Below are 16914 nucleotides of genomic sequence, written 5' to 3' on the forward strand. Positions count from 1 at the left end.
AAGACATGTTATGGACAACACGTGATCGGTACTTAAGAAATTCCAGAGGGCATCTCTATAAACAGAAGTTACATTTGATTTCAGTGAGACCTGGCAATGAGTTGAATTGCGTTTCCTTTTTAAACATGTGCATGTGTTTATTTCCTTTGTCTATATCCGTCTTTGCCAGCTGCTTCCTCACCGACTTCCTTATCATCCTGGTATGCATGATCAACAGTTATATAAACAAACCAGGAGTGTGATTGTAAAGCACTGTGTCATCATATAACTAACAGATTTAAAACCCCTCAGGCTATCATCAAAATATTACACCTTTACAGGAAACAAAAGGCACTCCTGTTGTATTTGCCAAAAAGAAAAAAAAAAGAAAGAAAAGGAGAAAAAAAAGCCATGTCTAATTTTTTGGCTTCAGCATTGGCAAAGGTTAACACTTTCAGCGTTATTTCATTATCAACTGTAGTTGATTTAGGTGTCTTAAAGATGGATCAAACTCAGATACTCTGATATCATCTTAATTATCTAAAAGTGGTTAGTTCATCACCGTCCTGTCAGGTCAAAACAAATTACTTGATACATTTCTAAAACTACATGTTGCAAACCCCAAACCTCATCTCTAGGCGTAACGAACAGAAATATTCAGGACACACAATTACATTTGACAGTAAGCTTTAATTTCAATAACAGAGACTTCTTTATGGAGTTTCTTACCAGGCAGCTTTGGGTTAACTTGCACAGACTGAGTCATTTTTCAGGACGAGGACCTTTCAGCACGCACACAGCTTTGAATCAACACCTGGCTTAAAGAAAAAACAGATCAACATGAATGCATTTGTTATAGATGACCTTGAACCAAGACCAGTGGAAATAAAGGAAGCTATAAAGTATTGCAGAAGTAAGTTTCTGCAAGTAGAATTTAGACTTTCCCATGTTTTGTTTTTTTTCTTAATTGGTAAAATTTTTAGACCAAGCGCAGAGGATCGTCTTTTATGAGTTGTAAGAACGTGTAACAACCTGTGACTGAATTCAAAAGATTGCGAATCCCCGTCTTTCACTTTAACTAATTCAGTTAAACCCATCTCGTAGTTAGTTGCGGTTAGTCAGCCTTTTTAAGAGAGGTTTCTTTGTTTAGCCACAGTAGCTGTCTCTGCTGTTACTAACTGATTCTTCCTCGGGAAATATAAAATGCTTCCTGTGCTGCAGAAAAGCTCCTAGGTCCAAACAGCATGTGGAAAACTCTGAATTTTGGACACCAATTACAAAGGAAAAACGTAAAAGTGAAGCTTAAAACAGTGTGTTAAAGAGGTTAATCTCTGTCAGCCACTCACTGATTAATTCATGCAGCTGGAGCTCAGGTCGTTCGTCCTCCCTGCTTCACACAGCCCTGTGAGACAGACATCAATTATCATCATAAACAACTTCTGTCACAACAGAGGAGAACTGAATAAACTGATGAGTCAACATTTCTGTATCAGTTTGCTGAAGATGAAAATGATGTGAATCATCACATCTGGCTTTTACAGTGACCAAATGCCACACACAACCTTCAGTGAGAGCATACTGGGAAAAATGGTGGGTCAATACCGAGGAAGCTGTTCTACAGCTTTGTCTTTTTTCCTGTTAATCTACCACACAAACACTGCTATGATACAGATCAGAATGCACTCTCTCGCAGGTATTTTCTTTTTGGTTTGTTTTTGGGCATTTCAACCTTTCTTGCTGAATAGGACAGTGAAGCAGACAGGAAAGGAGACAGAAAGAGCAGGAATGCCATACAGGAAGTGGATTTTTTGTTTTCAAGCCTCGAGTTGTTTGGCTCACTCTGTCACTACAATGCTACAGGATGTTGCTACTTCCCACCAATAAATAGTCAAGGCAAAAAGAAAAACGTTCATTTCAAACAAAGAGATAATTAGTGATGCAATAAGAATTTGCATTGCAGAAAGAGTTCGCTTTTAGACTAGAAACCGGCTAAGCTCACCACCAACTGATGCGCACAGAAATGAGAGATTTTACACAAAACAATAAACTATTATAAAATTCAAAAGTTGTTCTGTGGAGAAAGCCAACTCTGATTACAGTCTGATGAGTTAATGTCAAACAGTTGAGGCCGGCATTGAGTCCATGTCTACGATTGTTTTTTAATACACCAACATGTCCCCTCACTTCCTTCACTTGCATCTCTTTGTTCGTTCATGAATTTTATTTATCCATCCATTTAGTTGTTGTTGTTTTTTTAATTGTTGATCAGTTAGCAGTGTTTCTGCCATATAAATGAAATGAAATCAAAGCTGGGAGCCTTCACACTGGTATGAAAATGTCAAAGTTTGTTGCCCATCATTCATACATAGATGGATTACAATCACTAATAGCCTGGTGAAAGTTTTACATATAACGCTGTTAGATTAGTAAGTTAATAATTACCAATGGCTGTATTACTGTTATTACTTTTAATATTTACTTTTTTTTTTTTTTTTTAAACCTAATGCATCGGTGTATACGTTGCTTCTCAGACCATTTACCTACTTGCATCGTTATTACCTACAACATGTTGCACTAAATTGGCCTGCCCAATCTACAGTGTTAAATTTACACCAATCAGATGATCCATTATATTGCATCTCACTGTGCTACTGCATGAATAAACTATGACATGTTGAGGTAGGGACATGGAATGTCACCTCTCTGGTGGGGAAGGAGCCTGAGTTAGTGCGTGAGGTTGAGAGGTACCGGCTAGATATAGTCGGGCTCACCTCTACACATGGCTTGGGCTCTGGAACCAGTCTCCTGGAGAGGGGCTGGACTCTGTCTCAGTCTGGAGTTGCCCTTGGTGAGAGGCGGCGGGCTGGGGTGGGTATCCTAATATCCCCTCGGCTTGCTGCCGGTACGTTGGGGTTTTTCCCGGTGGACGAGAGGGTTTGTTCCCTGCGCCTTAGGGTCGGGGAACGGGCCCTGACTGTCATCTGCGCTTATGCGCCGAGTGGCAGTTCAGAGTACCCAGCCTTCTTAGAGTCCCTGGGGGGGGGGGGGGGGTGCTGGAGGGTGCTCCACCTGGAGACTCTGTTGTCCTGCTGGGAGACTTCAATGCTCACGTGGGTAACGACAGCGAGACCTGGAGGGGCGTGATTGGGAGGAACGGCCTCCCTGATCTGAACCAGAGCGGTGCTCTGTTATTGGACTTCTGTGCTAATCACAGTTTGGCCATAACGAACACCCTGTTCGAACATAAGAGTGTCCATAAGTGCACGTGGCACCAGGACGCTCTAGGCCGTAGGTCGATGATTGATTTTGTAATCGTATCAGCAGACCTGCGACCATATGTTCTGGACACTCGGGTAAAGAGAGGGGCTGAGCTATCAACTGATCACCACCTGGTGGTGAGTTGGATCAGGTGGCGGGGGAAGACGCTGGACAGACCTGGTGCACCTAAACGCGTAGTGAGGGTGTGCTGGGAACGTCTAGCAGAGGCCCCAGTCCGCGAGATCTTCAACGCACACCTCCGGCAGAGCTTCAACAGCATTCCGAGGGAGACTGGGGACATTGAGTCCGAATGGACCATGTTCAGCGTCTCCATTGCCGAAGCTGCTGCATTGAGCTGCGGCCGCAAGGTGGTTGGTGCCTGCCGTGGTGGTAATCCCCGAACCAAATGGTGGACACCAGAGGTGAAGGGAGCCACTAGGCTGAAGAAGGAGTCCTATCGGGCTTGGTTAGCCTGTGGGACTCCGGAGGCAGCCGACAGGTATCGACAGGCCAAGAGGAATGCGGCTCGGGCAGTGGCTGAAGCAAAAACTCGGGTGTGGGAGGAGTTCGGAGAGGCCATGGAAAAAGACTTTCGGACTGCCTCGAAGAGATTCTGGCAAACCGTCAGACGTCTCAGGAGGGGAAAGCGGTGTTCTACCTGCACTGTGTATAGTGCTGGCGGAGCGCTGCTGACGTCGACTGAGAAAATTGTCAGGCGGTGGAAGGAATACTTCGAGGACCTCCTTAATCCCACTGACACGTCTTCCGAGGAGGAAGCAGAGTCTGGGGATGAGGGGAATGACCCGCCAATTTCCGGGGGCGAGGTCACTGAGGCAGTTAAACAACTCCTTGGTGGCAGAGCCCCTGGTGTTGATGAGGTCCGCCCCGAGTTCCTGAAGGCTCTGGACGTTGTAGGGCTGTCCTGGTTGACACGCCTCTGCAATGTTGCGTGGAGATCAGGGGCAGTACCTGTGGACTGGCAGACCGGGGTGGTGGTCCCCATCTTTAAGAAAGGGGACCGGAGGGTGTGTTCCAACTACAGGGGGATCACACTCCTCAGCCTCCCTGGGAAAGTCTATGCCAGGGTGCTGGAAAGGAGAGTTCGTCCGTTAGTCGAACCTCGGATACAGGAGGAACAATGCGGTTTTCGTCCTGGTCGCGGAACACTGGACCAGCTCTTTATCCTCTCCAGGATACTTGAGGGTGCATGGGAGTTTGCCCAACCAGTCTACATGTGTTTTGTGGACTTGGAGAAGGCATTCGACCGTGTCCCTCGGGGTGTCCTGTGGGAGGTGTTGCGGGAATATGGGGAGTCTGGCCCATTGCTACGGGCCATTCGATCCCTATACAACCGTTGCAAGAGCTTGGTTCGCATTGCCGGCAATAAGTCGGACTCGTTCCCGGTGGGTGATGGGCTTCGCCAGGGCTGCCCTTTGTCTCCGGTTCTGTTCATAATTTTTATGGACAGGATTTCTAGGCGCAGCCAAGTGGCGGAGGGCTTTCGCTTTGGTGGCCTCAGAATCTCATCTCTGATTTTTGCAGATGATGTGGTTCTGTTGGCTTCATCGGGTGAGGGCCTCCAGCTCGCACTGGAACGGTTCGCAGCCGAGTGTGAAGCAGCGGGAATGAGGATCAGCACCTCCAAATCTGAGGCCATGGTTCTCAGCCGGAAAAGGGTGGAGTGCCCACTCCGGGTCGGGGATGAGTTCCTGCCCCAAGTGGAGGAGTTCAAGTATCTCGGGGTCTTGTTCGCGAGTGATGGGAGAAGGGAGCCGGAGATCGACAGACGGATTGGGGCTGCAGCTGCAGTAATGCGGACGCTGCACCGGTCCGTCGTGGTGAAGAGGGAGCTGAGTGTAAAAGCGAAGCTCTCAATTTACCGGTCGATCTACGTCCCTACCCTCACCTATGGCCACGAGCTGTGGGTAGTGACCGAAAGAACGAGATCGCGGACACAAGCGGCAGAAATGAGCTTCCTCCGAAGGGTGGCTGGCCTCTCCCTTAGAGATAGGGTGAGAAGTTCGGCCATCCGGGAGGGGCTCAGAGTAGAGCAGCTGCTGCTCCACATCGAAAGGAGCCAGCTGAGGTGGTACGGGCATCTGACAAGGATGCCCCCTGGGCGCCTCCTGGGTGAGGTGTTCCAGGCATGTCCCACCGGGAGGAGGCCCCGGGGCAGACCCAGGACACGCTGGAGAGATTATATCTCTCGGCTGGCCTGGGAACGCCTTGGTATTCCCCCGGATAAGCTGGAGGAGGTGGCTGGGGAGAGGGAGGTCTGGGCCTCTTTGCTTAGGCTGCTGCCCCCGCGACCCGGCCCCGGACAAAGCGGATGAGGATGGATGGATGGATGGATGTTGAGGCGCAGCATATACATAAAAACACATCAAAAGACGTGCACATTGGATACACCTTTGCTTCCTCGCTCTTAGAGAAGTGAGAAGTAAGTCATGTAATCCCACTTTGTCACAGTGTTTATGTCTAACGGCACTGACGCACATGCCACTATCACAGGTGATAGTGGCTGGCGTCTGAGATGGTCAGTGTTACTGGCACAAACCTTGTTTTGGTGTGTTTCAGATTTAAAGCAAAGACTGGATACAGGAAGTTGAATACAGCGACCTGACCCACACACACAATCAAAACTTTAGAATACACGTAGTCATTCATTTAGTTTACAACACACACTGTTGTAGCCATGCACAAACACACACACACAGACGTTTTTCAGTAGCCTCAAGCACATTCCTAACACACGCTGTTGAAGCACGCCAGTCGTCCTTCTAGCTGGCAGACTGCTGATAACCTATAAACACACACACACACACATCATCTGACAGCTCAGACTATAACACACACACGCACACACACACATACACCTTTTACTGTCAAAGAAAAGCCCGTAAACATTCACACAGGCTGCTGACTAACTATTCCAAATCTTGTCAGAGGTTGTTGTCTCGGACTTGATAGTAAGAACCTTCAGTGCAAAGAGAAGAAAGAATGCAGTACTGATAAACGTTTCATATCACCCACTGCTTTGGGTCCTGTACTACAAAGCAAGTTCAACATACCCGGGATATCTTTTTTTTTTTCCTTATCAGGCTTCACTTTCCCCAACATCCACAATCAGGCTAAGCGGTCACACGAAAGCGGTTATCAATAGTTAACCCAGGGTTTGTTAATCTAGCTGCAAGCTCATTGCCATGAAAGAAATTTGGCATTGGCATCTGACCAGTCACAAACATGGACAGGTCTACCAGCAGCACGTCAGCATTGGCTCAACGCAGCCCGCCACTCCTGTAATTGGCCTGTTCAGCACCACCAATTCCTCCTGGGAATTCCTGGAAACCCGCAGTTTTTGAATCTGTCAGTGAGATCATTTATCAGCAAACATCGCCTCAGTGTAAGGCATATAATGCATTTAAACTAACCGCATGGTTATGAACATGTACAATATACGTGGGCAATGACGCTGGTCACTTACGAAGGTTAGTTCATAGACTGTACAGAGGTTACAGACCCGCCGTAGACAAGTATGAACAAATTTCCTGTTTGAGGTTCATAAATACAACAGAGTACATATTGACAATAAACACCACTGCACTCTACACTCTGTTTTCTGAAGCAGCTGACGTCTTAACATCTGTCAGACAATGTTCAAGATTCTCTGAGAGTCTGTTGTGGCAGGTTGAGGGTCGCAGATGCCAACAGACTCAAACTGTGGCGATGGAGCTGGACTCCCTTGAGATGATGTCAGAGAGGTGGATGTTGTCAAAAATAAGGACAATGCTGGACAACACCTCCCACCCACTCCATGACGTGCTGGCCAATCACAGGAGCGCGTTCAGTGAGAGACCGAGATTACCCAAATGCATCACTGAACGACACAGGAAATTATTCCTGCCCGTAGAATTCCTCCATATAATGCACAAGTATACACATCCTCTACGGAAAAAAAGTACCACATGATAAGAGGGGCACCTCAGTGTTAACCACATATATATCCAATTTGTGCAATATACTGGGATATTTAGAAGCAGAGCCATTTGTATCTATTAGAGCTATTTTGTTATACATTATTAACTAACTCTGTAATATGTTATAATATTTAGTCTAGAAAGAAAAAAGTTAGGAAAAAACAAAAGACTTTAATGTATGAACTTCTTAAGTTACCTGGCTAAGTAGTACGGGCTTCAGGTTCCCCTCAGTGTTTCAGCCACATTTGACTCCCAGACCACAGCAAACACAACGCTGCAGTATCTGTGCCAATCGGACAAAAGCCACACAAAAGCTTTTTAAAGATGTGGCCTCGACCAAAGCAGAGAGCAGTACTTTGAGTTTTTGTATTGGCTTTGTTTAAAACCAAACACAAGCTAAGCAGAGCTCAAAAACAAGTCACAGAAATCTCGATTCAGCGGTCACTTTTAGTAACATGTAATCCTACCTACAGTTTTTGTCTGAGCACTTGTCTGCAGTTCACAAATTGAGTCTCAGTGTTGTTTGCTTTAGTAAGGTTCAGTTAGCCTGTTGTTATTGAATCCAGTTAGGTATGAGTCGCAGTGCTGTGTGTTGTATATTTTCCTCCTCCTTGCAGACTGTGGTATTATGTCCATATTTACTAATGTGAAGCTGTTGGATTACATGTTCAGTAGGGCTGTTTTAACTTGCTGAATAGAAGAAAGGACACTCCTTGAAAATAGTGCGTTTTCCATGCTTAAATTGTTGGCTTAACAGTTCAAGGCTGACACTAGTGACGCAACCAAGTTAATACAATTCCTTCAGAAATGCTTCCACTTCAGATAATTTGTTTACCATACGGAGCAACACAGAAAACAAACTGAAGAAAATACTGTAAACAAGCAGCTGCTGTAAGAGGCGCCATTCAGAAAGTAAAAAACAAAAAAAGGAGACTTTTACTCCCGAAAATCAACACCACATTGAATGCTGAGACATGCTGAGGCATTACTCATTAAAGAGAGTCACCCATTGCGCTGCAAGTTCATTAGATTGTTAAAACAAGAGTCAACGGGCAAGTCTCCTCTTTCTCACTTCTTCCTCCACGGCTCCCTTCATTTCCTCCCTGCTCCTCTTCGTTTCCCAGCTCTTGTCTTCCTCATCTTAACCCTTCTCACATGACTTTTCCCTTCTTCTCACCCCCAGCTATCCACAAGACACACACACACACACACACACACACACACACACACACACACACACACACACACACACACACACACACACACACACACACACACACACACACACACACACACACACACACACACACACACACACACACTTCCCTCGGCTCCTCTCATGTGTTGCTGTTTTTCTCTCTGATTTGATGACAGCAAATTACAGACTGCAGAAAGAAGCTGCATTCCTTCCCTCTACACCCCGAGCCCTAACCAGCTGAGAGCCCCGCTGTCAAGTCTTTCACACTCTCAAACACACACGCAGAGTCTGAGGCTGGCACAAAACACACCGTATACACAAAGATATACAGCTGTGACACCGTTTTAAACAGCTCAAAAGTGATTGTTTTCACACCACTGATAACTTTTAGGGTGTTTTTGTTGTTGTTGTTTTAACTGTGCAGTTTAGTGCATTGCTTTTGTTCTTTTGTCTTCTTCGAATTTCACATCTGCCAATGAAATTGGTGCCCACTGCTCTGAAACCGGAGTCTGAGAACGTGGCCAGCTGGTCACGAGCACGGCAGACAAGAATGTGTTTCAGTGCAGGAAATTCAGCAGTATTTTGTTTATGACATGGTTTTGTTTTAACAATGCAGGTCAACCTAGAGAGGACCTTCCTGTTTAAATAAGGCATTACTTAAACAAGTGATCAAATTAGCTGTTAATTACTCCAAAATAATTAAATCCATTTTCACAGGGGATTATTAATCTAATCTATTCAATTCAATTTTATTTATACAGCGCCAAATCACAACAAATATCGCCTCAAGGTGCTTTATATTGTAAGGTAGACCCTACAATAATACATACAGAGAAAAACCCAACAATTGTATGAGCAAGCACTTTGGCGACAGTGGGAAGGAAAAACTCCCTTTTAACAGGAAGAAACCTCCCACAGAACCAGGCTCAGGGAGGGGCGGCAGTCTGCTGCAACAGGTTGTGATGTGAGAAGGAAGACAAGATAAAGACAGGCTGTGGAAATTATCTATTAGCTTATCTAAAGTAAGCTATTACTTTCCAAAAGTAACCTTCTCAACACATGCAATGCAGCATCCTAGGTCCTACCATTAATTTATTTTAGATAAATGTTTTTTGTTGTTGTTGGTTTGGCTAATTTTTGATTATTGCTTGTCTGAATGTAAAAGTTTTAAAACAATACAACACATCTCAAATGTCACACTACAAGTTTCAGTGAACAAACTTGTCAATTTATTCACAAAACATCACAAACTGAGGGTCACATCCTTCAATCTCTGAATTCAGGTTTATAAAATCAAGCACCACACAATCTGCTTTTAGACACATTCCTGAAACAATGAGTCATTCTAGAAAATTCACTGAATTAAAGCATGGTACTGTAATGACATGCCTTGCAACAAAGTCAGCTTTGTTGCAAGGCATAAGGAGTATTACTACAAAATGGAATTGTTTAGGATTTACAGCAACTCAGCCGCAAAATGTCAGACTACATCAAGTAACAGCACATCGCCAAGAGCTGAGGCACATACTTTGTCACCAACACTCTGAAAACTCAATAACTGCAGCGCTCCAAACCTCCTCTGGTATTAACATCAGCACAGAAACTGCACACTGGGAGCTTCAGTGGAATGGGCTTCTGTGGCTGAGCAGCTCCAGTACTTCCCATGTCAACAAACTGTGTTTTTAACAAATTCTTAAAATTTGGTGCTGAACTGCAGTCATAGCTACTGGAGCTCTATTCTGGTGCACAGAAACTAAACGCTTAAAAAATAAACACCTGTAAGCGGAAATTAATTAAATGCTCCAACTGCCTGTATTTGTGGGTGCTTTTGACAAATTTTGACTCGTGTATCTTTAACCAAAGAGTCTAATACTTTTGATAAGTACGAACATTGTGTGCTGTAATTTGGAAGAGGCTGGCTCAGGTAATGGCAGCATCGGTGGGTACACTAGCAGTGCAGTTCATGAGCTTTTGATTTCAGGATTGTGTTTTGTCTCCTGGTTTGAATCCAGATCAGCACTAGTAAACTACAGGGTTTTTTGGCCAGCTTTGTGCAACAGCTACAGAACACAGTCATGTAATGTGTCCAAGTAGCCACCAGCTGGTGCTACAATATATGTATTATGTTACTTTTACTGAATATATTTGAAACATAAAGACCTGTTCAGCTGCTGTTGTCTGCTGGCACAAGCTACACTTTGGTATCATTACAGCTTGTTGTGCATTTCTTGATTTTTGTAAGCTGACATGACTGAGTGGAAAACACCAGCATCATGCCACTTGATTGATATAGGAGTACAGGCTCCAAGAGATGGAGATGGTCCACTCTCTTGGACCACTCAGACAAAACCTCTACATCACCACCTGTATTTTCTGAGTGGGGACGGCCATTATCCAGAACACTACTGCAGCGAGTTTGGGACACTCTCAGAGCCAGCCAGCGTAAACGATGAAAGACTTAAAATCATCAGAATATCCACTGTACATCATAGAATGTGGTACAAAATATGTCTATATGTTAGAACAACAACAGCTTGATTCTAAGACATTCAAAAGTAAAACTAAACATCCATCATGCAGTCCACTAAACACACCTGAAATCTATCACCTGCAAAAATGTATGCACAAAGTTGCAAGCATAAGCATATACCCCCAAACAGTCATGACAGATGGTTGCCCCTCCCCGAGTTTGGTTTGATTGTTTCCTCCTGCTAAAAAGGAGGTTTTCCTTCCCACTGTTGTCAACTACTTGCTCATAGGGAGTTGTTTGATTTTAGGGGTTTCCTCTGTGTTACAAATCTTTTCGACTACAATATAAAGCACATATTTGGAGCTATATAAATCAAATGTAATTGAATTTAACTGAATGAAAAAACTAGCACTCAAGTTGTAACCACTTAGCAAAGTAATGAATAAAATCTTATACTTTCCCAAAATTGCTTCATTGCATCAGTCAGAGCTTCTTTGCACTGGATACACAACCCAGCATGTTAGTTACCTTTAAGCTACAACAAAAATGGAAAATACAGAATAATATTGCTGCATTTTTTCCCCGTCAAAAAACATGGAACATGAGAGGAGAGGTATCCTGTAATCCCAGCACACACTCATAGATGTGTTATTAACGAGGACTGGAACACTGGTCAGTCCAGATCATGAAGGAGGAAACATGTTGGTTGGAGAATCGGAGCCATGTTTTGAAAGAATGACCTCATCCCCAACGCCACCCTTTTCCCGAGAAGGGAGGCCTGTGAGAGAAAAAGGGAGAGAGACGAGGAGACACGACTAGACTGATGATGAGGGGGAGAGGGACGAAAGCCAACATCCTCTCCCTGACAGTAGCTTGTACAGTCTGACTGATTTGCACGAGAGAAAAAATAAACTCATTCAGAAATGTGAACACGTACAGACTAATAGAAGCAAAGATACAAACCAGACACACACTCATCCACCCCAGAATGAATACCATACACTTATCATTATATAATTTAACTTTCATGATGTTTGGATCAAGTTTTGATCCATTAATCTGTGCATTTTTACACTGCATTACAGGCATTTGTAGATTCAAAAGAACTTGCATTTCCAGACACACAGCTAGAATAGTCTAGAGTAAAAGAGCTGCTTAGAATTTATTTACCTTCTTGTTTGAAGGTAACTAATACACTTTCTGTACATCCATGAATATAATAATTGAATCATCCTGCCTGATTTTGTCAGCAATCTTCATTAGTCTATTTTTAGCACCAAATAACAACAACAGTCACCTCACGCTGCTTTATATTGTAAGGTACAGGCTCTACAATAAGAAAGAGAAAACCCCAACAAACAGACAAGTGCCTAAGAGCCAACACTTGGCGACAGTGGGAAGCAAAATATCCCTTTTAACAGGTAGAAACCTCCAGCAGACCAGGCTCGAGGAGGGGCAGCCATCTTCCAGGGGTTCATTATTTTTCCCTCCTCCTCCACCCTCATCAACACCTCATCCTTTTTCTCCTCACTTTAAGCCTTATCTCATGAACTGAAGTCAGGGCTTTAAAACGTGAGAAACGTGCAGAAATTACTTGACAAATTGTTATCAGATTAGACATCACTGGACAGCTGACAACAAGCCAGTTAAACAACAATAGCTGGTTTTAAGCTAACATTAGCTTAAAACCTGCTAATGTCATGTTTGAATATCCTATAATCACACTTTCTCTCTGAAAAACATTTTGATTACATTCTCACATCATGTAATTTATTTACTAAGCATCTAACAATGTTAGAGCCATTTCAAAAAACAAAAACAAAACAATCACTAACAGCAGCTAACAGTGGCTAACAGCAGCAAAAATAGATTATTCTAAAAATTATGCACTTGAATTGGAACAAGTAAGAAAACAGAGCTCAGTTGACTACGACTTCCAATCTACTGACATCTAGCGATGAGATTTTACACACTATGTCTTTAAACAAAGCTCAATGGACATTAATAAAAACTTGAGCTTCTGAAATAGAGGTGAGAGTTTCTGTAATTACCATTTAAGAATCAACTCTGCATTTAGAGAGTTTACAGGTCCGTTTTCAGAATCTTTACTTCCAATCTGATAATCTGAAACTTAAAGCCAGTTGCTAATCCTGAGCTTAATCTCTTTCACAGGAGTCCTCATCCTCATGAGGACATTTAGGCTGAACAGAAACTAAAATGAAGCTCAACACATCCACACACAAGAGGCCTCTCTGCTGCTTGGATAGGTCTAAAGTTTCCTGAAGGGAAGCCCACTACTCCCCCAATAAATTCCCACCACCACACACCTCCATGCCCTGCGAGACCTCCTATTGTCTCCCAGTAGGAACTGGGAGGGGGGTAGAGGGTCCTGCCAGGAAACCCATCAGGCCGTCCTGAAAGCTGCTTCCTGAAGGCAGCAGGAAAGCATGAAGCATACGACAAGCAAAAGCTGAGAGCTGAACAAACACATACACACAAAGAGGTATCCTGCCGCCAACACCAGCACTGAATCCGCCATCACATGATGCATCACACTAAGGTTAGGTAACATGTTATCACATTTGGCAAGAACACGAGCATTTAAGTGTTTGTGCGCGCTCTCACTCACGGTGACACACAGTCACCTCTGTGCAGGGTTTTTGCCGCCAGATGCCATTTCCTGTGTCCTAAATAACAAAATTCACCTCAATCGCATCTTGTTGTGTACAAAAAAAAAGTTTTATTTTTTTGAAAATTCACAATCAGGTTGAATTCAAACATCACATGTGTCCCGCCTCCCCCTCCCTCTGCCTTCCAGATTCTCCAGCAAACACACACAATCATGCACATTCAGCCTCCACAATGAGGCATTATGCCTCTTTGGTTGTGACGCTGTTTTCCAAAAGTTTTCTGAGGCCTGGTTGTTTTCTTCAAACCATCCCACCCCCTCACCCTCCACTCCCTTTCGTGCTCCTTGCCTTTTTTTTTTTCCTCCCCCATTTCCAGGTTCAAAAAGCCACAAAGTGAATTTAGCAAAGTCGTGGGGGAACTGCGGCACTTGAGTTTTGAACATGGAGAGCCGAAGCTGCTCCAAAGGTGGATCTGAAGCTGAAGAGATCCTGCTGAATAAAGGAGAGAGGGCGGACACTGTCCACAGATGGTGGCATCAAATAATGACTTCTTCTTCCCACTGACTCCACTTCTGTCAGATCTCATCCATCTGTGATCTCTTAAATACCTCACCGTGTCCTGCTTCCTTAGGTTTCCTTAAAAGCGTTAACATTATGGTTTGTTGGACGTTGTCACTCCAAATGCAAGGTCAAAATACCGACTGGCTTACTGCAGCATCCTGAAAAAAAATTATGATACTTTTCGCATCCGCAAGTCCACTAGGGCGTGCTCAGGTCCAAGTGATGTACATTTCTGTTGGTACAATACACCAACTATGTATATGCCGCAAATGGTGGATTTTAAGCAGAGTTCAGATAAGTAAGAGGAATGACTACTCTGTCATCGTGCCTGCAGCCCTTTGGGATGATCCATTCTTTCCGAAATGTTTGTAAAGGCAGAGTGCATATTAATAGGGACTTTTTCTTCAGTAACAAAGGGCACGAGTACTGATTTTTCTCTCTTGGCGAAAGTTGCACAAGGGTTTCTTGATTTTGGATTTCTTTGAAATTCCAATATAATTGAAGTGAAAAAGCAAATAGATTACTTTATTAGCTTAGGGGGTGTTTCTGACTGCGAAACAACTACACAGTGGTCCCAGCACTTCATGAGACCTGCAAGAGTGATGGAAGGGTCAGCTCCAGTAGGGCACCTACAGAAACCCTGTTAAGACTTTCACTTCTTTTAGATGCATCCTGTTGACCAAAGGCTCTCCTTCCGTCATGTCGGCTACAACTAAACCAATCTGTGAGAGAGTCTGGGCCGTTTGGACGGACCTACCACAGATTGCTATCGTTGTTTTATGTTGGTCATCCTGCTGATTTCCTCTTCCAAAGATTTAAGACCCCATCTCTTATTAATAAATGTTGCATGTTTATTTCTGAAACAATGATGGTATTGGCACAACTAGATACACTTCCTGCACCGCACCCATTTTGTATCCCAGCAGCAGCAGCAGCATCCAGTCAGTCCCTCTTTAAAACAAAGCAGCGTTCATAAGTCAAGTTTCCCCTCAATAAGTCAGTTTCCAGCTCTGACGTCACGTTGCCTTTCAGACCGAACACGCCTTGTTCTCCCTCTGTGGTGACACAAACTCTTCCCATCATAACAGACCGAATCCTTGTAGAATCTTGTATCTGGGTCAATAATCAGCCATATTATTTCCATGTAAACTGCAGGTCTGTCGCTCTCTCATTTCCCTTTTTTGTAATCCATTCAGCTCTTTGCTATTCTAGCCAAGTGAACAGTGAAAGTAAAGCAGCTCGTGACATCTCTAAAAGCCTTTTTGCAGTTGACCCAGATATCTGGTCCACAGATTTGAGTTTAAGAGGAGACTGTGACCCATTTGTCTCCTTCACAACAGTAGCTACTGGAGCCTCCAGATGTTTGATTGTCGTAACTACAGAACAAGACCAGATGTCAAGTGTTTGTTGCTTCATGCCCAGAATCTACTAAAACACACTCCATACTGTTATCATTTCCTTCACCGGATGAAATTATGATAGTTCTGCATATCGTTGATGGAGCTGGTCGGTATAATGACAAGGCAGAGGATGCACCGCCTATGAGATGTCTCTCTACACACACCTTCATCTGCTTTGGGCTGCTCCTCTGGAAAATACATGTTTGTGGGCTCTAATTCAGTTTTCCGTAATGCAGTGATTCAGTTAGCTCCTTCTTTATGGCTGTAGTCACACTAAGATGCAATTGGACATCGTGCAGGGATCATGACTGCACCGAACATTTTGATGGCCTGCGGCTGACCCTGAGGCAATCTGCCAGGTGATTTTAGGCAAGGAAAGTCTGTTTTTTACTTACTGAATTTATGCCATCCTTTTGGTACAAGACCTGATTATTAAAACTCTATAAATTGGCTATAAACCACTTATGACAACATGAGAAAACCACCAAACCACCATTTTTGCATCCAAAAGTATTAAAACCTCTAGACTGACAAAGATAGATCATTGAAATCTGTTTATGTTCTATGAATTTTTCACTTGAAGACATCAAACTGTGTCCGCCCTTTGAATTATTGTGGTTTAGTAACAATGCAATTTTTTAAAAGAGCCACCAAAAAGGCATATTCATAAGTGATGAAGATTCTGATAAAAATGCTGCAATATTTACTAGAAATCATCAATCAATCCCAATCCCTACAATGTTTTTACCACAGGCTAAAGACGGAAATGTCACCAGCATCACATCACTCGTTGGTTGTGTAGCCAGGTTGCACGGATTGAGGTTTTGCAGACACATGACCATTAACCACATGATTTTAACTTGGATGTGTAACAATGATGCCGACAGTGTAGGTTGAAGTGAATAAGACTCCAGACACACAGGTCTAGAAAATGGTTCACAACCATCTGGCAACCATTGGCTGTGAAGGCAAAACTAGGCTGGTGGAGGTTGATGGCAGTCACTAAGAAAATGACTGCTGAAGATCCAGTCACACAGACATACAGACCAGTGAGTGCCCAGATGGCAATCATCTGTCATTAGAGAAAAATGTGCATTCCAATCCTTTGGCTCAATCCTCCTTGTGATTGCTTTGATCGTTAGCTTATTGCTGCGATCATAGGTTGAATGAAAGTGACAGACTTGTCTACAAACAGTGACCAGCTGTTCCCTGAGCTATAGTGAAACTGTGAAAAGTGCAACACAAACCTAAAATGGAGATTTGCCTCCAAAGTAAAAGTTATGTCTTAGTGCTACAGCCAAAAGGAAGAACTTTACTTTGAAGGCGAACCTTCTCCATATCACTTTTTCAAGTTTTGCCACTGCTCAGCTAATAGCTAGCGAGCATTTGCAGACACACATGAAAAACTTCCGGCAACCATGAAAATCTAGACATAACCATT

General features: G+C 43.7%; 1 protein-coding gene across 6 annotated transcripts in view; it reads right to left on the minus strand.

The window, feature by feature from the left end:
- kank3 (KN motif and ankyrin repeat domains 3) overlaps positions 1–16914 on the minus strand; it is a 43499-nt gene that overhangs the window by 12174 nt on the left and 14411 nt on the right. The window contains exons 2-4 of one of the 6 annotated variants that reach the window (XM_080883328.1): positions 7411–7497; positions 1326–1381; positions 709–797 (exon numbers count right to left, since the gene is read on the minus strand). In XM_080883328.1, coding sequence (XP_080739454.1) covers positions 709–745 — 37 coding nt within the window. In that variant the 5' untranslated portion in view covers positions 746–797; positions 1326–1381; positions 7411–7497. Of the gene's footprint in view, positions 1–708; positions 798–1325; positions 1382–7410; positions 7498–12933; positions 13136–16914 lie in introns of those variants that run through there. The other 5 variants (XM_080883332.1, XM_080883329.1, XM_080883331.1 and 2 more) reach the window with 5 other exon arrangements.

Source organism: Rhamphochromis sp. 'chilingali', assembly GCF_963969265.1.
Source record: "Rhamphochromis sp. 'chilingali' genome assembly, chromosome: 5".
Classification (NCBI taxonomy): Eukaryota; Metazoa; Chordata; class Actinopteri; order Cichliformes; family Cichlidae; genus Rhamphochromis; species Rhamphochromis sp. 'chilingali'.